The following is a 27,225-nucleotide window of genomic DNA, read 5'->3' as shown; positions in this document are numbered from 1 at the left end:
TCTAGTGAGGCCTTGTAGGGGTGAGGCTTTTTGTCTCCATATCTCACATTTATTGAAAATCACTGCAAATTTATCCCTGCCCAAAGTATTGTGATTTTAGGACAGAAAAATAAAACACAAAAATTCCTGTTCATTTTTCCCTGAACAAGAATGGAGAGGAGATTCCTTGGGGGTTTTCCTCCCAGCCAGCAGCCCGAGTGCACTGTCAGCTACGACGGGTTCCTAGAAGGGAGGTTCAGGGAGGCACAGGCATGGGAGGCAGGGAAGGAGCCTGGAGCTGCCTCCCGGAAAGGGAGCTCCCTAGCGAGACCTGTGCTGCGTCTGTGGAGGAGGGAGAAGTTCACGCAGGCAGCTGGCAAGCCTGCAACCACCTGCCAGAAGCACTTCCTTTATCACTCATTGGCGGGGAGGGAAAGAGCCAGTGGGCATCTAATATTGAGTTTAGCTATTTAGTCTGACTAGGAGCCTCACCTTCAAGTTCATCAGACATATTTAAGCTTCTTCCGTGGGCCAGGCACTGTGCGAGGTGCTAGAAATAGAAAATTGAATAAGACCTTCTCTGCCCTTAAAGAGCCAGAAGAATCACAGGCAGAAGCATCTCAGGAGACCACTCAAATATGGCTCATAACCACGTGACATAGTTATTATGGGTTTACATGTCTGTCTCCACACTAGACTTTGACCTCTTACAGGCAGGACTGTGCCTCATCCCTCATTATGTTCTCAGCCCTTTGAGAGTCTGGTGCAGAGAAAGGCCCCACAAAGGTTTGCTGTATGAATAAACGAGCAAAAATAACAACTGATTCATCTAATGCATCTATTTCAACTAAGCATCTCTTCTCTAATGGATGCTTTAATAACATAACAGACTTACCCACTAATGGAAGATGAACTTTGGGTCCCTGACTTCAAAGTCACGATTCACTTGGTTCCAATATTACAATGTTGATTATACACATTTTAGTCAGTGTTTTTATAGCTCTACCTTTGCCCTAAGGGAGGTATTCTTGTGAGCAAATTTTGAAAAAAGAATAATGGAGAATGTGAATGGGGGAAAATGAAGATGCATGGTCAAAGGAAAGTATAATGGTCACAGGCAAGAACAATAGCAGGGCCTGGCCAGTGTGGCTCAGTGGTTGATTGTCAACCTATGAACTAAGAGGTCATGGTTCAATTCCTGATCAGGGCACATACCCAGGTTGTAAACTCAATCCCCATGCAGGAGACATCCAATCCATGATTCATTCTCTCTCTCTCTCTCTCTCTCTCTCTCTCTCTCTCTCTCTCTCTCTCTCTCTCTCTCTCTCTCTCTCTCTCTCTCTCTCTCTCTCTCTCTCTCTCTCTCTCTCTCATCATTGATGTTTCTCTCATTCTCCCTCTTTCCTCTCTGAAATCCATAAAAAATCTATTTTTAAAAATTAATTTTAAAAAAAGAACAAGAACAGGGAGCATAACTATAAATCCTTCTGGCTAATTAACTGAGCCTATTAAAATCTACTAACACTTAAATTCTAGAGCTCTGAACTCTTCCCAGGCCCCAGTTCTCTGTCCTTTGAACTTCTCTTGGGATATTGCTTGTAATCATTTAAAATGTCCAAAAATTCTTTGATTCTCCCTTAGATATATGGAGCTTAATGCTCCTCTCCTTGAGTGTGTGCTGGGCTTAGTGATTCACTTCTAATAAATAGAACAAGGTGGCTGTCATGGTGTGTGACTTTACACATTAGGTCATAAAAGGTACCGTGGCCTCCTCCTTGCTCTCCCTCCTGAATCACTTGCTCTGGAGGAAACCCAGCTTCCATGTCATGAGGACCCTCCACAGATGAGGAACCAGGGCATTCTACCAATACCCAGCAAGGTCCTGAGGCCTCCTGTCAACAGCACTATCTGAAAAATCACAGACAAATCGGTAATTATCATGTCCAAGAACATGGATAGTGTGAATTTAATGCTAACTACTAACTCCTTGTTCTAGAAATATGGGTGATCTTCTTTTCTGTGTTAAGTTTAATGAGGGGATGCCATATTTAAAGCAACACAATAGCTAAACTCAGCTCTAGTGACATAAACTTAAAAATTATGTTTATATAGAAGTGTTGTTTTACCAATATATACAGTTAGTCTCTGTATATACTATAAATCTGATAGGCACCTCAGAAATATTAAATGATGGAAGAAAATTGGAGAAGAGTCTAGGAACTGCTTTTACTATAGGATTATAGTAAAAGGATTATGTACTACTAAGAAGCTACTGACTTGGGTGCCCTCCTACCAAGACGATTATCTGTCTGCACCACTCCTTCGTATTTCCTTTTGCTTTCTAAGACAGCCTCACCTCTTTGAAGTAGGTGGGAGAGATTAATGGATTAAATGCTACTTAAATCATTCTTATTTAGATCAAATATAAAAAAAAGATAAAATCTTCTGAAAATAAAGTAAAATTCTTCTGGGAAATATCAAAGGAATCTTGGGATAGGTAAAGACTTCTATAGATAGATTACATGAAGATTTGATGTATTGTGTATTCACTGGAAAACCAGCAAAAGTTCCTTTGTTCTTATATTTATTTATTTTTATTTTTAACAAACAAAATTTGATTTTCAAAAACAATATAAAGCATAGATAAGAATCATTGTACAGTGATATTTTAATAAACCCTCATAAGTGATATAGATGAAAATATAAAATGGTATAAGGTAGTCTTTGATAAATGTATGGGTAGTTCTAGTCTTTAGTTCTATATTCAAGTCAGTAGAGCTGTCTGCCCATTTTGCTTTTTTTAAATAAAAGAGTTTTTATAAAAATACCGAATGATCTTCTGATGACAAACACTTAAACTGCTCATTGGCTTAGTAAATAAAACATCAAATGCACAACCATACAGAGTTCAGGGGAGAATTAGTGAACTCCTTGTGAGCAAAGTGGTATCTTGAATTTCCTCCATTCATTGGACTAAGACATGTAATATACCATGCAATAATGGGTACAAATTGAGCGTCAACACATGAACACTTCCTGATGATTAAGAAAGCAATTCTTTTTTATGGGGGTAACCAGTGTTTACCTCTTCCTCACAGATAATTAGCTGTTGTCATCTTTTTAGATCTTATATTAGTCAAGGTTCTTTAGAGAACCAGAAACAGTGGAATATATATATTTGGTTTGGAGATATATTTTCTTTCATCCATTTCATCTAATCTCATCTTTCTTTATTTAACATGTTGATTTTAATTTATATTAAAATTACATGGTATTCTTTGAAATATACATCAACTCCTGGCAACAGCAGCTACCTTTGCTGGACCAAGAGGGCTGGAAGCATGAAGAGAAAATGAGCAAAAAGCAGAGAGGTATTAAAATTATCAATACCACCCAGCTGACATGGCTCAGTGGTTGAACATTGACCTATAAACCAGGAGGTCACGGTTTGATTCCCAATCAAGGCATATGCCCAGGTTGTGGGCTAGATCCCCCAATGTGAGGCATTCAGGGGGAATCCAATCAATTTCTTTCTCATCATTGATGTTTTTTCTCTCTTTCCCTCTCCCTCTTTATTTTTTTTTAATATATTTTATTGATATTTTATTTTTTTAATGTATTTTATTGAAGGGAGAGGGATAGAGAGAGAGCTAGAAACATCAATGAGAGAGAAACACCGATCAGCTGCCTCCTGCACATCCCCTACTGGGGATGTACCCACAACCAAGATACATGCCCTTGACCGGAATAGAGCCTGGGACCTTTCAGTCTGAAGGCCTATGCTCTATCCACTGAGCCAAACTGGTTTCGGCCTCTCCTTTCCTCTTTGAAATCAATTTTTAAAAAGATATTATAAAAAAATGAAACAATAAAATAAAATTATCAATACCATCTATAAGTCACATGCAAATAATTGGAGACAGCGTTTGAGTTCCTATGAAAAGTTGAATTGTATGGTGAAATCTGGAAATAAAAAATTTAGAGGCTTATTCTATTTTAGTTACCTTGTATCCAAAGAGTAAAAATGGATTTTAATAGATAAAATAAATAGCATCAAGTCAAGCCCCCAAATCAAATTATTATGGTTATTAAACACCATTTGCTTCCTACATCAAAAAGCTTAGGTAGTCATAGAAAAGGGATGAGCAATCAAATATTCTATTTCTGTGTCCCACACATCTCTAAAGTAAAAATACAGGTACAGGATTGACTACCAGTACTTGATCTGATTACAGAACATAAATAGCTAGATCACTCTATCTTTAAACATAAGTGTAACAAAAGATTTAAATAATTAAAAGTAATCTGAGTGTGTTGTGTTTCTGTGATGGTAACAGGGTCTTATTGAAGCTATGTATAGCCCCCAACATAGAGAATACACTTGGGAAAGCTACTGTGGAAGATAACCACTTCCTTGACTAAGCCATTCCTTGTGACTCATTGGATCTTCTAAAGATAGTCTTCCTTTTCAAAATGAGCCTTTTTATATTCTAACGTATTTGTTCTCTACCTATCGTGAACAGACATTGAATTATGACCATCAAATTCAAGAGTCACCTCAGAGATTCGGTTTTAGATTTTACAGGTCAGGTGGCAATAATACGATTTTATCTTTAAAATTGGAACTATTTCTTTTATTAGTGAAGTTTGATTTTATGGATTTACCAAATCACAGTGATTATTTGGACCAATAGCAAAGACATACCCCATTCAAAATAATAGCTTTTGAATGGGTTATGTCTTTGTCATTGGTTGGGATGGGTGAGAACACACACACATGCACACACACAGAGAGAAAGAGAGTCCTATAAATTTAGGTAGAGGTTCTGGCTCATTCAGGCAAGGATCCTGAGCATATGATGGAGGTGAAGTGGCCACACAAGTGGAACCTGCAGATTCCCAATCCAGCTTCCTCCAGAGTCCCTATGATGGGTATAACTGTTGGTGACATGACTCCACAAGACAGGCCTTTTACACTTGGGCTTTGCATCATTAGTCAGGATTTACATAGTCCATCCTGAACCCATTCTGTTCTCAGGCTAATGCAGAAGTTGGGAGAGGTGGGGCCTCATGCTGTTTATTCATCAAAAGATGGGGAGAAAAGGGCAGAAAGTGGCCCCGAACTCCTTGGCACCATCTGCACCTCTTGCTCCCTGGTTGTCCAAACAACTTTGCACCCTTCCCAAAGGGGAGAGCCTAGCTTTTAAAAAATGTAAAGGTACATATGGACTTTGAGAAAACAGTAGAAGGAAACACAAAGGTGTCGATAATGTATCTATGGATGGTGAGATTAAGAGATTATTAATTTTCATTGGCAATTTCAACAATTTCTTATTTATAATGGCAATGTGTTGCCTTCATAAACATGAAATAAGTTGTTGTTGTTTTTCTCTTCTTAATGCCTGCCCTGTGTGTCAGAACAAGGTTAAGAGACTTGGGCTCTCATTCCCTGCTGCTGCTCACTGCCTTGGCAGGCTGGGGACCTCCCTTTCCCTCTCTGGGCCTCGGTTTTTTCATCTGTAATTCAAGACCACTGGATTATATCCATGGTACCCTAACTCAGCTGTCCGTTGTAACTACCTGGAGAGCTTCCAAAACCCCTATGCCTGTGTCCCACCCCCAGAGATTGTGATTGCATTGGCCCTGGACCTTGGAATTTTTAAAAGAGCCCCAGGTGATGCAATGAGCAGACTAGTTTGCGGACCTCTGGATTCAGTGATTTTTAAGGCTCTCTTCTGCTGTGCCGGTGTATGAGTATATGTTTCTTCACTTTTGCCTAGGGCCATCCCTAAGTACCAGTTCTGTTTTTAGCAATTGCTAAGAAAGAATATTCTAAAATGTTCCTAGGTGACCCATTTTGATGTCTTGCAATCGTTTCAATCAGAGTACATTTTCTTTTTGTCTAATCTAAATTCCTGCTGCAGCAGTTTAAGCCAGGGTGGGGAAAGGGGCAGTCTAGTTATGATGGGCGAGGTTGTCGAATTCCTTGCATGAACATATATCACCAGCATCAGTCATTTTTCAATTCCAACTAAATTTTCTCATGACCATAGCTTTTCTTAACAAGTTTCTTGTCAAGGTTCTGATAGTGATGGGAAAATGTAACATTTCTTTCCACCATATTGCCCAAAGAATAGCATCCCTAGATATGTGTTCCTGTTGAGTTCTTAAATACAGTATATTTTTAATCTCTTAACATTTTAATTGCTTTCCTTCGCCTTCTTTCCAGATTTCCTCTGTACTTCTTCAGTGTTTTCCTCTTTATTCATATATTTTAAAGTTAACAGATTTCAACAAAACTAATTGCAAGTTACATGTCACAATACACATTCTGGGAAAACACTCAAGGTTCAACTAAAACGACTGAAAATACTGTGCCATTTACAAAATAATTATTTCCCACACTGAAAAAAAAAAAATATGGCTTAACACTCTTTACCATTGTACCCAGATTCAGGAAGGCTGACTGACTTGAACATGAGCCCTCTTTTTATTTTTTCTTAAATGAGTTCTGGTTTTAGCCGTTATACTAGCCCCAAGGCTAAATTTGTTCTTTGTATAAATTTGTTCTTTGTATGACCATTCACTGTGAATCTTTCTGACATCTTACTATGGCCATTCATCTGCAAGTGAAAATAGAAACAGTTATCTGTCCTGGTTTCATAACTCTGGTCTAGAACCCTGATGAAACCTTCCCTGAATGGAGGACCTTGGTTCCGCACCTCCCTGTGTTACATCTGTGTTGTAACACAGCTGCCCACAGGTACACCACAACTTTGAAACGTTTTGCCTCATAGCTAACCATGAGGTTGATTGAGCAGCATTGTGATCCACTAAGAGTATTCCAGTTCTTCATGATTTTTACAGGATCCTTGAAATATTTTCAAAAAAACAGAAGCATTTTACAGAAAGCTGCTGGATTATGCTGACTGCTAAGAAACCTTTATGTCATAACTTGAACCATGCTGTATGCTTTATCTCCTCTACACCAATGGTCTCTAAACTGGTCCTGTGATGAGATGGCTATGTGTCTAAAGCTTCCCTTGAATAAACCATGGGTGTGAAATGTGCAGACAAAAGACATCTGCTTCAGTAAAATAAGCACAAAGCAGAGAGCACTGAGCTGTGTTCCACCTTGTTCTGTGTTAGATACTGGTTCTCTCCCACATCACAGACTATTTTCCCCCAGTATCCTTTGTGTGTTCCTCTGCTTATATCTATCTTCTAAACATCACAGAGTGGCAGGGCACAGCCCTTGGTCCTCTTCTCTTCCCCCTATCTGTCTCCTTAGCCATCTCTTTCAGTTCTGTGGACTTAAATAGTAACTATATCTTGATGGCTCTCAATCTGATTTTTCAACCTTGACCTCTTCCCAGAGACCCCTAATTGAATATCCAATTGCCTACTGATGCTGCCACTTGGATTCTAATCTCCATTGTGTACTTTAATATATCTAAAAACCTAACTCTTCTTTAAACATATTTTTATTGATTTCAGAGAGGAAGGGAGAGAGATAGAAATATTAATGATGAGAGAATCACTGATCAGCTGCCTCCTGCACGCTCCCCCTTCCCCCCCTGCACTGGGGACTGAGCCCACAGCCCGGGCATTGCCCTTGATTGGAATTCAACCCATGACCCTTCAGTATGCAGGCTGATGCTCTATCCACTGAGCAAAACTAAACTCTTTTTTTAAAATATATTTTATTGATTTTCCACAGAGAGGAAGGGAGAGGGATAGAGAGCTAGAAACATCAATGAGAGAGAATCATCGATCTGTTGCCTCTTGCACACCCTCTACTGGGGATGTGCCCGCAACCAATGTACATGCCCTTGACCGGAATCAAACCTGGGACCTTTCAGTCCTCAGACCAACGCTCTATCCAGTGAGCCAAACCGGTTTGGGCCAAAACCAAACTCTTGATGTCCTGCCTCAAAGAAGGCCTCACCCCAGTTCAGTCATAGCATCACAGTCTGCACAAAACAAAACCCGAAAGATGCCCTTTCTTCCCCTATAGCCTCACCTCCAATCCAACAGAACATCCTGTTGGAATAACATCCAAATGAAAGGAATTCAACTGAATCTATTATCAACTCTGTGCAAACTTTGCTCCACACCAGCATCATCCTGGCCCAAATTACTGTCACAGCTTCCTTCCTTGTCTCCCAGGTTCCAGTCTTGCTCCCTAGAGAATTCCAGGTTCTCTTCTCAGATGGTACATCAGATCCTACCACTTCCCTCCAATAATGGGAGCTAGAATCTGCCAGTAGTCTCCCATCACAAATAAAATGAGATCCAAAATCCTTACTTATGGTCCATAGGACATGATCTGGCCCCTCTTATTATTCCCTCTTGTCCTTCCTCCCACCCCAATAAAGCATTCCAGCCACACTGGCTTTTCTGCCCATTCATCCCAAGCTCATTCCCATGTAAGAGCCTAGAAAGACCTTTAAGAGGTCTTCCTTGATCACTTTTTCAGAAAGAAGTCTTCCCTAAGTGTCCTATATAACTATTTCCTAATGTGCTAACAACTTTTTTAAATTATTTATTTATGTATGTACTTTTTAGTACTTATCTGCTTCCTCCAGACTGGAAACTCCATGAAGTGTAGGGATTTTTGTCTTATTTACTGTCCTATCTCCTCTCTAGAATGATACACAGATAATCACCAATTGTCTTAGTGCAAATAAAGGAAAAGTATAGAAGTTATGTGAGTTTTTAGAGCCTTGAGAAGTAGAGTTCTACCTTCTGTTGAATGTACCCAGAGGATCCTATTTATTTTCTTCAGTAAAAGATGTTAGCACAATAGTGCTATTGCCACAATATCATAATTTGTTAGGCTAGCACTCATTTGGACATATTTGTCCTATTTTCTTTAGGAAAACTTGACCAAGTGACAAGTGTTTATGATTTGGTAAAAGCTTGACTGAAGGGTGTGTTGAAATTATGTAATGTAATTTTGAGCTAAAACACACAACCAGTATTGTCACCATTTGAAAAGCATAATGCTGAATTATAGTTTTTTCAAAGAAAAAAAAAGTACAAAAGTCTAGGAACAAATAAGTTTTTATTCAAAAACTATGTCAGTTGCTTTCTAATCTATACCTGATTTTGTAAACAAATTTGAATAATCATCTGGAAATTCAATTTTCCTGAATCTTTATTTTGAGTCAAATCTTTCCTCAAGGCCAAAGGAAAAAGAACAGTAGTATTACATCATCACAGATGACCTGCCAGAATGAATCTCCACCTCTTCTACCAGAGAGAGTATATTTTTCCTTTTTCAAGGAGAAAGCTTCTTCCTTCAACAAGATCATCAGATTCTAGATTTGATTATTAGTTTAGAGATTATGGTCTCCATAACAACCAATACCTTTAACAGCCTGTGCTGGAAAATTTTTTCTCCTTAAAAGCCTATAATTAGAAAACAAGCTACATCAGAACACTGAGGAGGTAGGAGAATAATGCTTTATATATGCTATATAAAGTATATACATAAAGTATATATATGTTTTCTTCTCCATGAAATGAATCAATGCATTGGTTAAATTATTTCTTTTTTTAATGCAGTATTATATTAGTTTCAGGTGTACAACATAGTGATTAGGCATTTATATAACCTATGAAGTGGTCACCCAATAAATCTATTACCCATCTGATTCTATACAAAGTTATTATAATACTAGAGGCCCAATGCATAAAAATTCATGCAAGAATGGGCCTTCCTTCCCCTGGTTGCTGGCACTCCTGGTTGCTGGCTCTGGCTGGAGCCACCTTTCTACCTTCCCACACTGCACAGAGGCCCAAAGCTGCCAGGGCGGTGTGCAATGCCTGTGTCCCACCCCACCCCTGGCCATTCAGCACCTGTGTACAGTGGTGCCTCGCATAAAGAACGCCTCGCACAGCGAACGCTGCACACAACGAACTTCATTTCATGATTCATACAACGAACTTTGTTTCACACAACGAAGTCGCCCGAGCTTCCACGACCGCTTTGCCCGAGCTTCCACGACTGCTTCGCCCGAGCTTCCACGATCGCTGCCGATGTATTGCATCCTTCGCGCAGGCACTGCAGGCAGTCGTGCAGGCAGTCGTTAGTCACTGCACTTAACTTAAGCACGTATCGCGGCAATCGTTCTTCATTACAAATTAAATCACGCACGTATCACGGCAGTCGTCCTTTTAAGTGAAACTCAATATTTTTTTTATATCATGGCTTCTAAAAAAAGCAGGACTTAATAGATTGAGGTTTAAAAAGTCATCTTAGCATATTTTATGCTACAGAACGAATTATTTCTTTTAACATGTATTGTTATGGGAAAACGCGTTTCACATAATGAACTTTTCACATAACAAGCTTGCTCCTGGAACGAATTAAGTTCGTTGTGTGAGGCACCACTGTATCCAAATTAACCACCATCTTCGTTGGGTTAATTTGCATACTCACACCTGATTGGCTGGTGGGTGTCATGAAGATATGGTCAATTTACATCTTTCTCTTTTATTAGTGTAGATTATTGACTATATTCTCCATGCTATTCTATATATATATAGAATATATATATATATATATATATATTCTATAGATAGATAGATAGATGATAGATAGATGGATAGATAGATACATAGAGACAGAGAGAGAGAGAGAGAGTGCGCAAAGATGGAGATTTATTGAAGAACAGGTACATACACCCAGGTGGGGAGAGAGAAGAGTCCCCTCTATGCTATTCTTTATATCACCATGACTATTTTTTTTATACATTTTATTGACTTTTTTACAGAGAGGAAGGAAGAGGGATAGAGAGAAACTTCCATGTGAGAGAAACATTGATCAGCCGCCTCCTACACACCCCCTACTGGGGATGTGCCCAAAACGAAGGTATGTGCCCTTGACCAGAATCAAACCTGGCACCCTTCAGTCCACAGACAGACACTCTATTCATTGAGCCAAACTGGCTAGGGCCACCATGACTATTTTACAACTACCAATTTATACTCCTTAATCCCTTCCCCTTTTTCTCGAATCTTCCCAACCCTCCTTCCCATCTGGCAACATCAAAATAGTCTGTACATATGAGTTTATTTCTTACTTAGGTACTAGATATGAGTGAAATTATATGTTATTTGTTTTTCTTAATATATATCAAAAGCTTCAAAATGTTTGTATCTTTTGGCGCAACAATTCTTTAATAATCCTAGAGAAATAAACCACTCATATACAGAAAGATACATGCTCCAGAATATTTTATGCAAATTTTTGTAATAGCAATAATAGAAGGGGAAACATACTAAGATAAATCTATATAATGTGGTACTACAGTATCCTTAAAAATTATGTGATGGTTTATTTACTGGCATATAAATATATCCAAAATAAAAGGTTAAACAACCTCATGTACAGTAAGGTTCCATTTTCACAAGTAAATAATAAAATAATTTGATTGAGCATGACTGTATTCCAGTTACTATGCTAAATATTTTATATATATTATGAAATTTAATTCTCACAATTACCATATAAAGGTTAGTATTTTTAACTTCTTTTTAAAAATGAGAAAATGAGCTCTGAGAAGGAAGTAACTGACCCTAAGACTAGAGTTCATGAGTAATTGTTTTTATATGTAAATGTAAGGGGAAAACCTAAAATTAGGAATACCAAAGTGCTCCCAATTATTATATCTAGGTAGTAAAATTAATAGGATTAGTTTTTCTTTTGGTTCATCTATTTTTTCTAATTTATCTCCAAGGAAAGAGTATATACTTTATTAAAAATTTACATAAAATTTACATAAAATTACATAACTTTATAAAAAATTGTGTTTTTTAAGTATTTTATTTTTATTTTTTTTAAATCACCCAAAAGCAAATACCTAAATGAAATAAAAGTCCTTTTTCTCTCACATTTTGAATGAATTTTAGAAAGTCTCCAAAATAGGCTCTTAATACCCACTTAAGTCTAGTTTGAAAGATTTGGATGATCCCTAATTTAAATACATTTTAATCCTTCTAGTCCCTGCCATCTGGACAGTTAATAGGCTCTGCGGATTCCCATTTGAAAACAGAGCTTGTTTTCAGTTTATTGTCATTAAATACTTAGTTAACGTGTGGGACTACAATTATCTCTGAAAACAACCTTTTAATTATTTAAATGTTGTGACAGCATAATTTAGCTGCAACAATTGACCTTTATATTTCTCTTGAGTCAGCAATGTTCTTCAGATTCTAAATATCCTTATAAAAAATAAATCACAAATTCTTTCTCCATGAAAAAAAATAAGACCCTAATGCAGTTTTGTCCTTACAGCACTTAAACTGGGTTGTTTGCTCTTGGCTACTTTGCAGCATCCATTGCTGACTGACATATTGTGTAGTATCTCTTTGGACATTTAAATCATACAAGAAAAGTGGTATTATAAAATAACAATTATTATTATTATTATTATTACTATTACTATTATTATTATTATTATTATTATTATTATTATATGCCACCTGATTCTGGTGTAACTCTTCATGGTTTACAGAAAAATTTCTCAAAAAAATCTGAAAATGAAGAAAAGATTATTTGATTTGTCTAAAATCACAGCCCCATAGAGTGGTGACACCAGGACAAGAGTCCACATCTTCTGACGTGTGATTCAAATACTTTGAACACCACCCGAAAATTTCTTCTAGATGACTCTGAGATCCTTGAGGCCAAAAATTGTCTTTTGCAGCTTCTTAGTTCAACAACATAGACCTAGAATCAAGGGTTTAAACACACTGAATTTATTTAAGCTACACAACCTAATCCCTGCCTGTTCTGTAATTTTTAAAAACTGTAAATAATTTGTCTTTTTGAGAATCAAAAGGGCCAAGAAATTCTTAATTCTTGCATTCAGATTCTAGGAAATCATTTCAAATGAGGCATAGTTCTCTGAACAAAGAGGACACAGGCATTTGAACATCTACCCAATTTGAGGGTAGGGGGAGACTAATTTGATGGCAGTAGAGTAGGAAAGCACAGACTAGAGTCAGAAAAAGACCTATGTCTAAATCTCAGTTTTGCACTATGAGTCATTTTTCTTGGGCAAGTTATTTAATGTCTGTGACATCTGCTTCCTTGTTTGTAAAAATGGAAATAATGCACAGAAACCCATTTGAAGAATCAAATGAAATAGAGTGTAAGCTCGGAAACCATCCACTCACAACAGGCATTTATTGAGCATGTGTTGGGCAGTAGGATTCTTGACTATCATTTCATTGAATGAACGGAACTGGAAAAGGTGCAAGTAAAAGAAAACTTTATCTTCTACTACCCGTTCAAAACCCACTTGTGAATTAGTTTTATCCTAACCCCTGACTGAAATCACAGGTTGGTTTCTTATATTAACTTCCAGTGGCTATTGAAACAAAGCACCACGAAATGAGTGACTTAAGACAAACATATTACCTCACAGTCGGGAGCCTAGAAATCTGAAATCAGGGTATTGGCAGGTTCCTGTTCTCTCACACCCCTAGGGAAGGACCCTTCCTTGCTTCTTCCAGCTTCGAGTAGCCCCAGGTGTTCCCTGAGCTGTGACAGCATCACTCTGGTTTCTGTTCCATCTTCACATGGCCATTATCTCTCTGTGTCTAGGTCCAAATTCCCTTATTATATATATCTTTTGCAAGTCCTGCATAGGTAGTAACACACTAATTGTTTTATTATATTTTCCTTTCTTTTTTTTCTTCTATTTTTTTCTTTTTAATTCTTGGAACCACAACCAAAGAGTTTCATTGTAACTTTTTACTGTAGTTTCCTTCATTCCTAATAGGAAAGAAGCTGCATATACTATCTATGACCTTGTATTTCTAAACAGAATGAACTTGGTTTGTCTCAGGAAATTAAGTGACAAGAGACAAACAGAAGGGCTCTGTTCTGCTCTTTCCTCCAGCCAACATAATATTTGCCAAGCAACAGCAATGATTGATCCTTAATGCTAAGGACAGGTAAGAGCTGCAGAGCCGGATGAGGGAAACAAGGATGCATTAAGGAAAAGGTTATAGAGTAGGAATTGGGAGATATGGGTCTGGCCCTGGTACGGCTATTAATAGGTAGTGATATTGGACAAATCACTGATGAAGGTCAAATAAGTTAATATACTTGAAAGCTCTTTCAAAGTTATACATATTCAAGGTGACAATATTGTTGCTCTTAGTAGAAAGCCATGCAGTTTTGTCATTAATCCTCCTATTTCTTCGCTTAGAAAATCTCTGATTCTCTCTTTCCTCTCTGTTTCCATTGTAATCACCCTGATCTCATCCCAGATTACTCAAATAGCCTCCTAATTTATCTCTCTTCTGTCCCACCCCCCACAATTCATCCCCAGAAGGAGGGGGTGGACCAGATATTCCTAAAGCTTCTTACTTCCTGCTGTGATATTGATTCTATAGGACAAAAGAAAAAAACAGGAAAAGAAAATGTGGCTGTTTCTTTTCCTATCCCACTCCAATCCTCAGCCTTGGCCATGGTTCTAATAAGGCATTTGACTTAACAGTTAAAGATTAGCTAGTTAGATGGGTAAGTGGATAGGTGGGTAGGTGGTAGATATAAAACCATAAAATTGAGGGGGGGTTGGAAGCCGGTTAAGAGAAGATTCAGCTATTTCAGTTTCAATAACTCTCCAAAGATGGTTTTCTTTACTGTTACAGTGTATGACAGTGTATGTCTTTTTATTTTCATTTGCTTTCAATCCATGGTGATCTGGCTCCCACCGTATTCCATGGACGCAGTTCTGGGTGAAAGCATTGCTTCATTAGTAGTCACACTAACAGAAGCGCTCGATCCCAGTCTAATCTCTCAAGACCTCTGATAAGATTCTCTTCCGTTGGATTTTCTGACCCCCTGCTCTTCCTCCCTCTGGAGGGAGTTCTTGCTCCTCTGCCTATTCCTTGTTCTCCAGAGTGCAACACCCAACAGCCTGCTCTCCGATCCTAACACCATCTTACCGGTTGAACGCATCCCCTTGTGTGAGTCCGGTCAACACACACATGATGATGACTCTAAAATCCTCATCTCTGGCTCTGGTTTTCCTCCTGAGACCAAACCCACCGTAGCACGCAGCCTAATCAGCATCTATGCTCAAAGGCACTTTACACAGAACATACCCAGATCTGAGCTTTTCACTGTAACCCTACTTTGCCTTTTCTGTTCCTTAAGTCAGAGAATGGGGTCCTCCAAGGAAAAGCCTCCTCTCCTTTCCTTCCCTCCCCAGTTTCTCTCTCCTTCCTCCCCAACATCCATCACTCCCCCAATATCTAATCAAACAAACACCAAGTCCTATTGATTCCACTAAATATCTCTCAAATCCACCCATTTCTCTCCATCTGCACTGCCAACGCCATATTCTGGTGGCATCATCTCTTATGCAGAAAACTCTAACAGCCTTGTAACTGTTCTCACTGCCTTCAACGTGTAAAAATGGAATGTCCCACTTATTCCATTCTCTTCACTCCAGCCAGAGAAATCTCTCTAAAACACAGATCTGCATGACCTTCTACATGTTCTTAAAGTCCAAACTCATTGACCTGCTTGTATAAAGTTCTTCATGATTTGGACATTCTTGCTCCTACATCCTCAACCCTGACTCCCACCTTGATATGTCCACTGGCATCATCATAAGTTATCAATTCCTAGAAGAGGCCATGTAATCTTCCTCCTAGCTTTTTCATATGCTATTCCTCCTATCAGAAATGTTCTTTCCTCGCCCCATTACCTGCTAAATTCTGTTCACTCTTAGAGTCTCCATTGATTTTCATTGCTTCCAGAAGATTCTAGAACTCCTGAGTCTAATTTGGGTTTTCCTCCTCTTTGCTTCTAGAGCACCTATTAGCCCCTTATCCTACAGTACCATACGGCATTTGTCTATGCCCCACCAGACTGCACACTCCAGTAGCAGGATTAGCTCTGTCTTATTCATTGCTATACCCATGACTAGAATATTGCCTGCTACATAGCAGGCTTGTCAATAACTTGGCTGAATGAGTGAATTAACTGTATAAGTACACGTAATAAATTACTTTGAGAAGATGCTACTCTTCAAATTTTATGAATCATCTCAATAAAAAAGTTATGTATGAAAAAATCAATTTTATAGACATTAGAAAAGTACTACTATCTTGTACTTCTAAGTATTTCTTTTTTAAAACATTATGTCTGACCCTTCCAAATGTGTTCCTAATTACATAATAGCTCCCAAGATCAAGGCAATATATGTCATTTGTTCAAGTCCAACAATTCTTGCCAGTACAGTCTAATATAAATCCATTCATTGCCTTTTCTCCATTGTTTGGTAGGCTCTGTAGAAAAGAGTGCTACCACGGCAGATTTTTCTCCCAGTCCACCGAGTCGCTGGCCTGGCATTTTATTGGGCTTCTCTTCTGTGTGATGATGCTGGGTATGAGTCTGTTGCTGCCAAGAAGCTAGATGCAATGCCTAGTATCCTTGGCAGAGAAAATATTTCTCTAGTTCTATCCAAATTAATCCTCACAGGCCAATAAATCAAAACACAAGGAGAATGTGTGATAATTTTGACCATCTGGAAGGCATGGGTGGGTGTAACAGAAACTACCTAACTCCACAGTAGTTAGGAACAGCTGGGTATCAGCTCCAGGCAGTGTGAACACGTTCCCCTCCCCACTCCACCCCAAGATGAGATACTGCCACCCGGGTCCAAGGCAGGGGGGCTCCTGGCGATGTTTCAGAATTCTTATCTTGCCCTTGAGTCAGCTAGTTTGATTTCGGTGTCGAAGAAAGCAGCTTCTGCTATTTTCCTCCCCCATTATCTTCATAAGATTACAAACTGGATCTAGACTCTATCTTCACACCTAGTCAACTGTTGTGACCATCAGGTAATCAAAAAAAAAGGGGGGGGGGGGAGAAAGGCAAAACATCAGTACATTATGACCAATAAATATTAGTGATTTTTTTAATTTGACTTGCCCATCAACATGACTGGCCCAATATTTTCCCCATAAATAACCCTAAAGGATGGGGGGAAGGGTCACTGTGGAAGGTAGTGTCAACATCAGCATTAGCTATAGACAGTTGTTGAAAGTATGCCGTGGCTGATTTGGCTCAGTTGATGGAGCATTGTCCTGTGGACTGAAGGTTCCCAGGTTTGATTCTAGGCAAGGGCACATGCCCAGGTTGTGGGCTTGATCCCCAGCATGCAGGAGGCAGCCAATCAATGATTCCCTCTCATCATTGATGTTTCTCTCTCTCTCTCTCTCTCTCTCTCTCTCTCTCTCTCTCTCTCTCTCTCTCTCTTTCTAATATATATATATATATATATATATATATATATATATATATTTTTTTTTTTTTTTTTAATTTTTTTTTTTTTAAAGCATTACATGTGTCCCCTTTTTCCCTCAATGACCTCTTTTACCCTGCCCCCACCTCCTACCTCTGGCCTTCACCACCCTATTGTCTGTGTCCATGAATTATGCATATATGCATACAAGTTCTTTGGTTGATTACCTCCCACCCTGCCAACCTCCCCCCCACCCCACCCCCGCCTCCCCACCCCAGCCTTCCCTCTGAGGTTTGGAAGTCTAGCAGGTAAAATTTTTTGTCACCAGGTAAAATGTTGCAAAGGAAACTGCTTCTAAGGCAATCTCTCTGGTGGCCTTGCCCTGCAGCAAAGAAAGGAGAGGAAGAAGGAGCCTGTTTATAGGTTTTCGTTGTAGCTGAACATGCTCCCCTGGTGGGCAGCTCAGTGCTTTATAGCAGCCATATCCCATTTTAACATGAGGAAGCTGGGACATAGATTCGGTAACTTGTTCAAGGTCACACCACAATTCAGTGATGGAACTGGAATTCCAACCAGTCTAGCTCCAAAACTCCTGCCCTTAACCACTATTCCCAATACAGAGAATGTTTGCATGTTTTTCAGACCTTGAGACAATTAAAGAACTTAAACGATGTTAGTCACCAGAAAATAATTTATTTATCAAACCGTCTCTCTTATTTAAATTATTTTAAAAGCAACAACAATAAAGGAAATCAAAAGGTTGGGGGAGGAAAGGTTAGAAACTACCCAGAAATCCCACTACACTAATAAATTAACTGTTTTCATTTTCTCCTGTTTCTTCCAGTCTTTGTCCAATCTGTACATACAATTATATGTAGTTTCAAAGGCCATTTTCAATGACTAGTTAATATTGAAAAGATAGATGCATCAAGTGAGTTGTCTTCCCAAAAACCTACCAAAACGATACTTTAATTCTTCCCACCACATATTGGGTTTCATTTCCTTTTGTGGAAAAATAAAACAACAAAATCTTGACGAATTCTGATTCACACAGCAGATGTGAGCCAGAGAACCTGCTGGCTCATGGGAGATGAGTTTCATTGGAAACAATCGCATGCACACAAACTGTGTGTGGGAAGTTCCTATCCCTGCCCGTTTCTCAAGATTCACCAAATTCATCCCACCAACAATCTCTGTTTTCATGGACCTTTCTATGCTTATGCCCTGGGTCTGTCTCTACATCAGCAATTTCAAAGCTGTGTTCTGGAGAACCCTACTCTCTCTCTCTCTCTCTCTCTCTCTCTCTCTCTCTCTCTCTCTCTCTCTTTCTCTCAAGCCCTATCTCTCTCTCTCTCATTTGGGGGGTCATCCCCCTCTTAGATAGTTAGCATGTATATTAATGTAGACTAACATTTGAAGGTCCTGGGAAGTCACGCAGCAAAGATCCCGTTGTTGTTCACATTTGTCCAGAATTTGCCAACGTGGCTACCTCCAGAAGCCAAGCAGGTAATGCCATGGCCTGGCGGTGACCGTGATGAAGTAGGGGAACGCACATGCCACCTGAGAGTGCTGCTTCCAGACGTTCGGGCCTCGTAGTCACAGATCTTCACGAGAGGTCTGAAGTCTGGGTTTGAGGTGAGATTTTGTATCTGGGCGTAGGAGGGAAAACGTCTCTTGGCCAGATCTGGCCTATAGGTTTAACCTAAAGCCTTTCAAGCCATTTGACCACAGCCCTCCTTGTTCCTAGTGTGCCCTCTGGGGGGTGCTGTGGCTCTTCCTTACCGCCAGCCCTTCGAGGAAGCCCGTCATTAGGTCCCTTCTCTGCACCTCAACTTCCTTCCCTGCTCTCTCCTCTGACCCCAAGTGTGTTCCAGTTACTCTGGATATGTAATAAATTATTCTGATACATATGGCTTAAAAAAGCAATGTTTATTTTGCTTCAAAAATCTGTAATGTGTATACAGCTGGAAGGGGGTGGCGCCTCTTTGGTGCATAGGGGTCAGCATGGCTTGAAGGCTGGAGTGTGGATCCTCTCAAGCCCTGTCACTCACGGGCAGACAGCCGGTGCTGGTGGTCACTGAGACTTTAGCTGCACTGATGCCAGGAGACCAAGGTGGCCTTCCTCTGAGGCCTGGGTTTCCTTGCAGCCTCGTTGCTAGATTCCAAGGGTGTGTCCTGAAAGAAAGAGGGAGGCAGAAGCTGTATCGCTGTTTAGGGCCTAGTCTTAAAAACCACACTAGGTCCCTGTCATCACATTCTGTTTGTCACGGGAAGTGTTCAGAGACAGGCAGTAGACTCTGCCTCGTCATGGAGTGGCAAGGCTCTGAGGAGGCTGGGGACCAGGAATACTGCTGTAGCCATTTCGCGAAGTTATGCGGCATAACTTATGCCGTAGCGGGGAAGAGTGAAATATCTTGAATTCTGGCTCTGTTTTATACCAAGTTAACATGCCTTTGAGCAAGCAACTTCATCTCTTTTTGCATCCTTTGCTCACCCTATTCTGAATTACAGTTTCCCCTGTTTCCATTTTATCATTGGACAGTGAGCTTCCTGGGAGTGGCATCCATATCTAGGTGTTTGGTTTTGTTCTGTTTTGTGTAATAGTCCTATCATACACAGCACAAACACGTAGTTTGGGTTTTAGTAAACATTTCTAATACTTTCTTTTTTAAAACTGCTAGAGAGTTTCCCAGTAACTTTTCACTACCCACAGACATAGCTAAAGGAGAAGTCCCCCTGTGGAACCGATTCACCCTGCTTGTAGCTCACAATCCACATGCCAATCCTTTATCACATGACGTTGTCACATGGAACAGGCTCAGATCCCAGGACCCTCCCCATCTCCTCATGCCTATGGTAAAGGAACCCTGGAGTCACATGCTGCCAGCTGCCCAAAGAGCAGGCCTCCATGCCATTAAACAAGGAGGCATGTCTAACCAGAGGCAACCGGAAAATCTATGTGGAATGCTAGTACCAAGAAATAAACAGCCTCTGAGATGTTGACCCCATGAAACCTTACTCCCAAAGTGGCAGCAAACCCAGGCTTGGTCTCCAAACCTGCTCCAGTGCATCTTAAGGACAGGTCTTTGTGGTGAATACAATTACCGCTGGAATCACAAACATAGATACAATCCTGTGAAACTCCAGCCCTAGAAAGGCATTCGTTTGCTAATGAGTAGGCTAATAACCCTGCCCATTTGGATAAAAGGTTTTGCTCACTGTGCTTTAATACTCCATTCCTCTTTGCCTCTCACCAGAAGAGGAAGGAAAGAACAGAAAACTAACTACTTTAGATTCTCTGTTAGAAATGGCTCTTGGTTTCCTTCTGACATCCTGCTCAAGGCTTGTGTTGTATTATTTCCAGCCTCCTGTGTCCTTTCCTCTCCTTCCCATCATTTCCAATTTCTCTTCCCCACGTGTCTGCAGCTCATCTGCTGGCACGTTGTTTGGAGAGAGCCTCTGGCTACTTGCCCGGTGCCTGCCAACATCTGCAGGGATGGCAGCTCCATTAAACAAGGAGGCATGTCTAACCAGAGGCAACCAGAAAATCTATGTTGAGTGCTAGTACCAATATTTTTGGTTCCTGACACTTCTGGACCACACAGTTTACAGCTTGTGGGATTGCATCCTCTCTCTATCTTGGGAAATATTCTTTTTCGCTTACAAATAGAAAATAGCATTAACTATGTAAGCCAGTTCCTTAGTTCTTAATGTTTCAAGTTCTAAGCACTTTACATACATTGTTCCACTTAATCGGCACAACCACCCTGAGAGACGTTTTACATTTTACAGATGAGGAAACTGAGTCTAAGAGGTGGACTGAGTTAAAGAGGTCATGTGACAAGGGGCACAGCCAGATTCCACCTGTTCTAGCTGGTGCCAAGCCCATGAGTTTTTGTCCTTATACTGTTTAGGTTGAGAATGAGCACCCAGGACAGCTCCACCTATCTCTTTGAGATTTTATTCATTTTGAGCCTTCCTGTTTCCTCAGTAAGTCAGTTCATTAATGTGTTACAGCCAGAGCCCCTCAGGGTTGTAAGAGACTGCAGAATTTATTGGGTCAAACCTCCATCTAATCTGTGAGTCTTCTTTACAACACTCCTCACATTGGTTATTCTGTCTGCTTTTGAAGAGTTCCAATGTTGGAGCATCCATCCTGAGGAGAAAGCAGCCAACTCCATTTTCAGACAGCTTCATATCACTTTTGATAAAAGTCTATCTACTCCCTGGAGCTGCCATTTGCTCTTCTAAATTCTCTTATCTACATAAGGCTAAGCTGGCTTGCTCAGCTCTCGGCACCCCTCAGAGCCCTGCTTTCCTAGGTAAATTGCTTCATAAACAGGGTTACTCTTGCACTTACACTCTTGCCCGAGTTACTCATTTGTCAATAACCCCTCACTCGTGGGACACCCAGGACTGCACCCCAAGCTCAAACTAATTCTGACCAATTCAGATTCTATCCTATCCTTGAGTAGGGTGATTCACATTTAGGATTGCAGCCTCAGATTGAATATCTTCTTTGGGCAGCCATGTGGAACCCTTGTCTACTACTGAGCTTAGTCAACAAGAGATGTGATGAGTGGGTAGAGCTTAGCCAGTCTTCACCAGCCTGGGCTACCGGATCTCAGAACAATGAGGTCCCAAACTGACTGCACATAATTTCACTTCAACAAAAATCATTTATTGTGGCAAACACTTTAGCCTTGCATGGTGATTTTTCATTCCTCACCATGCAAGGTGTACTCTCTTATGTTTTGCACATAAAGAAGGAACTGGTTGGTTGGTTGTTTTTTAAAGTTTTGTCCAGTAACAGCTAATCAATGGATGTCTAAAGAGGCAAAAAGATAGACGACTGGTTGCAGCCACTGTGAAGAACAGTATGGAGTTTCCTCAGAAAACTAAAAATGGAACTTCCATTTGACCCAGTAATCCCACTTCTTGGAATATATCCCAAGAAATCAGAAACATCATTCAGATGTTTCTGATTTCTTGGGAAATATATGCACCACTATGTTCATAGCAGCACAATTTATAATAGCTAAGATTTGGAAACAGCCTAAGTGCCCATCAGCAGATGAGTGGATTAAAAAACTGTGGTACATCTACACAATGGAATACTATACTGCTATATAACAGTTTATTTTTGCCACAACATTCTTAACTTTCCTTCTCTTTTTTAATAATTAGAAGGGAAAAGTCTTATATGACTAATGGAAATATATCTGGAAAATAATATGTAATTAAAACACCAAATATGGATATTTGATCTTTGATATTGTGGGTGATTTTCGTTCGTTTTTGTTTTGTTTTGTTTTTATAGTTTTAAATGCTGGGGGGAAAAAACTAACAAGAACACCTATTTTTATTGTGCATTTACCATGCGCTATATGCCACAGATACATTTTCTCATTTAGTCCTCATAACAAATAACCAAGATTGCTATTATATATCTTCACTTTAAAGCCAAGGAAGATGAGACGTGGGGAGGTAATAGTACTTGCAGAAGGTTAGTGATGGAGCCAGAATCTGTCCCCAGGTTCCTGCTGTTCTTACCCATCATACTGCATATCCTAAGTTTTTAAGAATATCATTGATAAAATCAGCTGTTTTTGAACATGAAAATGGTTTGCAACAATAGCTCATTTCTGGTATAAGCATATAACTTATTACCTGTGGAATATTAAAAAAACAAACAAACAAAAAAAAACAACCTACCACAATATCAGGACAACTAAGAAAATCATCAATATATTAAATCCCCTCAGTCTTGTCTAAAATGTTTAAAATTCGAATATGTCTCAGGTTTCTTGAAATTGATTAGACGTAGAAAAAAAGCAGCCGTGTTAATTGCGGTTAGGTGAATGAAGTCTGGATTTTGAGGCTGGATGAAAATTGATTGTGCTAAAAATAGTCTTCCGTAATTAAATGAAACTGTGCTGTGCACTTTAATTAGTCAGAAACTTATTCTAAGTGGTAACAGTAAGGCCTGGTGTGTATCATTAAGTGAGAACCAGGCAGCCCCCTGCCACCACCATCCCGCCCCACCCTCTCTGAGCTGAGGTTCCTCTGATGCGCACAGCAGTTTTATTTATGCATCCCCTGCTCGCATTTGAAACTGCAGGAAAGGTGATGCATCTTTTTATAACCCAGGTGTACACATTATAAAATCTTTCTCATCCTTTCCTTCAAAAGACTTGTAATCGCTTTAAATTCTGGAGAACTTCAATAGGGGAACAAGTAACTGCCTTAAAAAGTACTGGAAGTCATTGGCACTTCACATTACCCACCAGGGGCCTTGGGAGAGTCAGTAAACATTGTAAAATTCACTTGACAGATTTCTGTCAGCATCTGTGAAGACAGAATGAGCCTGCCTCTTTGAAAAGCTTTTCAAGGCAGACACTGAGACTCCAAAAAAAAAAAAAAATGTCTCCTAACTCCTTCGTATCTAAGTGTTCGGGTTTCATGGACCTAAAAAGGGAACGCTAATATATTTTTATTGTTGTTTTTAACCTTTATTATTGTAAAATTAATGCAAAATCAGAAAATTCAAAAAGTATGGAAAAATGTAAAGAAGCAGGTAAAACCTCACCCATCATCCCTTCATTCAAAGAGATTTCTCTTAGCAGGGTACCTTATTTCCTCCAAGTAGTTTATCTAGCCATCGCTTTTGTATACCTGAGATCATTCTGTTTGCACAACTTGGTGTTGTACTAAAAAGACTCATTGAAAAAGAAATTTTGAATTGCATTCCCAATTTTAACCTGGATACGTGGTGGCCATTCCATGTGCTTCTAGCATCCCGATCATAGATTCTCACGATGCCTGCTGCCCGGAGCCTTCATTGAAGGGAGGCCCCCACTGAGGACTGTGGGAGCAATGAGTATTCTGGATATGATAAAGGAAGAGAGCAAGACCTACTATTTATTTAGTAGTCTGAGGTTTATCACATTGTGTTTACCTTTATTCCCTGAACATTGGTATGTAGAAGAAATAAGGTTATATTTGTCATTCCAAGCAACTTGGAAGAGTTCCCGCCACAGCACAACCACCACCAGGCATGAGGGTGGTGTGGAGGATTCAAAGGCAAAAAGCAACCTCAAATCAAGTTGATGATGTGTCAACAAGTCACAGGACTTAGAATCATAGAAATTGAGATTTGCAGCTAGAGTATGGATCTCAGCCCCTGACTCAGGTATTCAGGAAATGCCCATTTCCTTGTTTTCTTTAAAAGACAATAAGGTAGCCGAAACCGGTTTGGCTCAGCGGTAGAGCATCGGTCTTCAGACTGAAAGGTCCCAGGTTCGATTCTGGTCAAGGGCATGTACATTGGTTGTGGGCACATCCCCAGTAGGGGGTGTGCAAGAGGCAGCTGGTCGATGTTTCTCTCTCATCAACGTTTGTAGCTCTCTATCTCCCTCCCTTCCTCTCTATAAAAAATCAATAAAATATAATAAATTTAAAAAAGAAAGTGAAAATTCTCTTTTAAACAAAAACAAAATAATAAGGTGGTTTCCAAGCATCTCTCTTGCCACACTGGGAAGGTAATTTAGTCTCAGACACCAAATCTGGGAAGCGTATGTGCTGCCAGAAAACAAGGATGAGTCTTCACTTTCTTATTTGCCTTGCTGCTAACAGCCAACCAAGCCCCAAGTGGTTCCTTAAAATTCTTTTTTTTTTCTCTCTCTCTCTTTCTCTCTATTTTCCTGACACATGGAGATCAGAGTTCAAGTCAGGCCTCTCTCCCACTTATCCCCTCTGTCATCCCCTTGGAGGTCAGTCTAATTTGCTAGGGAAATACCTAAAAACTAAGCACCAGCCTCTCACTCATCTCAGAACCTACCACTTCTTCTCTCCCCACCCCTGGAAAGTTCCCCTTTCTCCCTTACGTTCTTTAAGGCACTTGCCCCTTTTTCCTCTCCCTAGAACACCTAAGCCAACCTGGAACAGATCTTGGAAAAAAATTCTTCCTCCATCCAGAACACAAATCTCCTCTAAAGTAAAAACAGGGTTCCCTTTTGAAAGATGCAACAAATAAAAAAATAAAACTATAAGAAAAAGGTTATTTTTTAAAAATTATCCTTCCATAGAAAAGACCTTGAAGACAACTCAGCCAAGTTCACAAAGCCAGCGTCCTTCATTCTTTAGCATCAGGAGGCCAGGTTTGTCATAAGGTGATAAGGAAGCCAGACTAGGAATCAATTCTTGTGCCACCCTAGCTTTGTGACCACAGCCTTCTAGGATCACATTTCTCCCAGCACAGTGCATGGCACAGAATAGGGTCAACTAATGTTACTTTTCTTTGTCCATAGCCAACTGCCTCAACCAAGTCACTGCCTAAGCCAGTCCCAAAGCTGTTGCTCTAGCTCCTCATATCCTAGGAACACTTGGAGGAAAGGCCACCCTTCCTAAAACGTGTGTCTGGTACCCACACTTGAAATTGGTCAAGTAATGGATTTTTAGCTGAATTTGGCCTAGATGAGCCAGGGCCTTCAGATGGTAGCAATTTTCCTGCTGGGAAAGTCACAGTTCATTCGGTTCAACACTCTGCCCTCTGAGGACCCTCCAGAAGCTCTTCGGCTTTGAGTATCATTTTGATCCATAAAGAAAACTGTCTTTCTGGAAATAAACCAAACGATAGAGCATGCTCTTAAATCCATCTCTCTTGATTTTTTTTTTTCCTGTCTCCTAGTCAGATACAGAGTTTTGGGATAAGATGCAAGCAGAGTGGGAAGAAATGGCCCGGAGGAACTGGATATCCGAGAACCAAGAAGCCCAGAACCAAGTTACCATTTCAGCCAGCGAGAAGGTGACCAATTGTCTTCTTATACATGCTGACAGGATTTCTCAATCTCTCTGAACCATATAATTATAAATTAGTTGGTAATCATTTTGTGTGGGGGGGGGGGGGAATCTAAGACTCAAATAGATGATTTAATATCAGTCAGATCTAGAAGAAATTCTGGTAGATGAAAACAATATAATCAGACAATGTATCAGAACAGCAAAGCTGGAATGGAATACCCTTATTTTTATCAGTGTTGTTACAGACAGTTTGGCAGTCAACTACAGTTTAGATCCTCACTGCTGGCCAGTTGCTGACCTACCGTGTTTCCCCGAAAATAAGGCATCCTTCGAAAATAAGACCTACTTACAGGTTTCCTTCTGAGTAAAATATAAGGCATCCCCCGAAAATAAGGCCCCCCCTAGGCTAAATATGAGAGATTTGGTCCACTGATTCTGAAAGAAATGGAGTCACAAGAAATTCACCAGGAAATTCAGGAATTGGATTGTTACGATGATGTTCCAGAAGATGATGACATGATTATCATTGAATAAATGAGTAAACTCTTGATACTGTAGGATTCGCAGTTTGTCTGGTTTGTGTTGACAACTACCATACTACCATACCATATACAGGTAATAAATTTCCTTTATTTTCATTTAACAATAAATGTGTACCATATTCTTCTTCATGGAAAAATAAGACATCCCCTGAAAATAAGACCTAGCGCATCTTTGGGAGCAAAAACTAATATAAGACACTATCTTATTTTCGGGGAAACAGGGTAGCTGACTTTGAGGATGTGTTCTGGAACAAGACCTGGGCTAATCCCACAATGCTTTTCGTCAGTCAGCCCCATGAGCCATGTCGATGAGCTGACAGAAGTGATATTAATAGGCAGGAGGGTGAAGCAGGGCTTAGGACTGTATCTCGCAGGTAGTCATTATACAGCTAGCAGAGAAACTCCGTGGAAAAGGTAGCCTTCACACAACCAGGTCAAGTCCCAAGGGATCCCTCAGAGATATTTCCCTTGACAGGAGCTCCAGCAAATATGAGCGCAGTGAACAACCAGCCAAATTACCCATGAGGTCCCAGTTGCCCTTGGATTAATGCTTTTAAATCCAAGGGAAGAGCAGGGGCTTGAGAAATAAGTGTAAATGACTTGAGATATAAAAGATTTGTGGAATT

General features: G+C 39.9%; 1 protein-coding gene across 5 annotated transcripts in view; it reads left to right on the top strand.

Moving 5' to 3' along the window:
- Positions 1-27,225, top strand: part of PEX5L (peroxisomal biogenesis factor 5 like) — a 225,847-nt gene that overhangs the window by 179,713 nt on the left and 18,909 nt on the right. For all 5 annotated transcript variants that reach the window (XM_084875555.1, XM_084875553.1, XM_084875552.1 and 2 more), the window contains one exon: positions 25,945-26,061. In XM_084875555.1, the coding sequence (XP_084731681.1) occupies positions 25,945-26,061 (117 nt within the window). The remainder of the gene's footprint in view (positions 1-25,944; positions 26,062-27,225) is intronic.

Source organism: Pipistrellus hanaki (assembly GCF_964339955.1).
Source record: "Pipistrellus hanaki genome assembly, chromosome: 2".
Taxonomy (NCBI): domain Eukaryota; kingdom Metazoa; phylum Chordata; class Mammalia; order Chiroptera; family Vespertilionidae; genus Pipistrellus; species Pipistrellus hanaki.
Note: the sequence above shows the minus strand (reverse complement) of the source record. Positions and strands in the feature narration are given on the sequence as shown.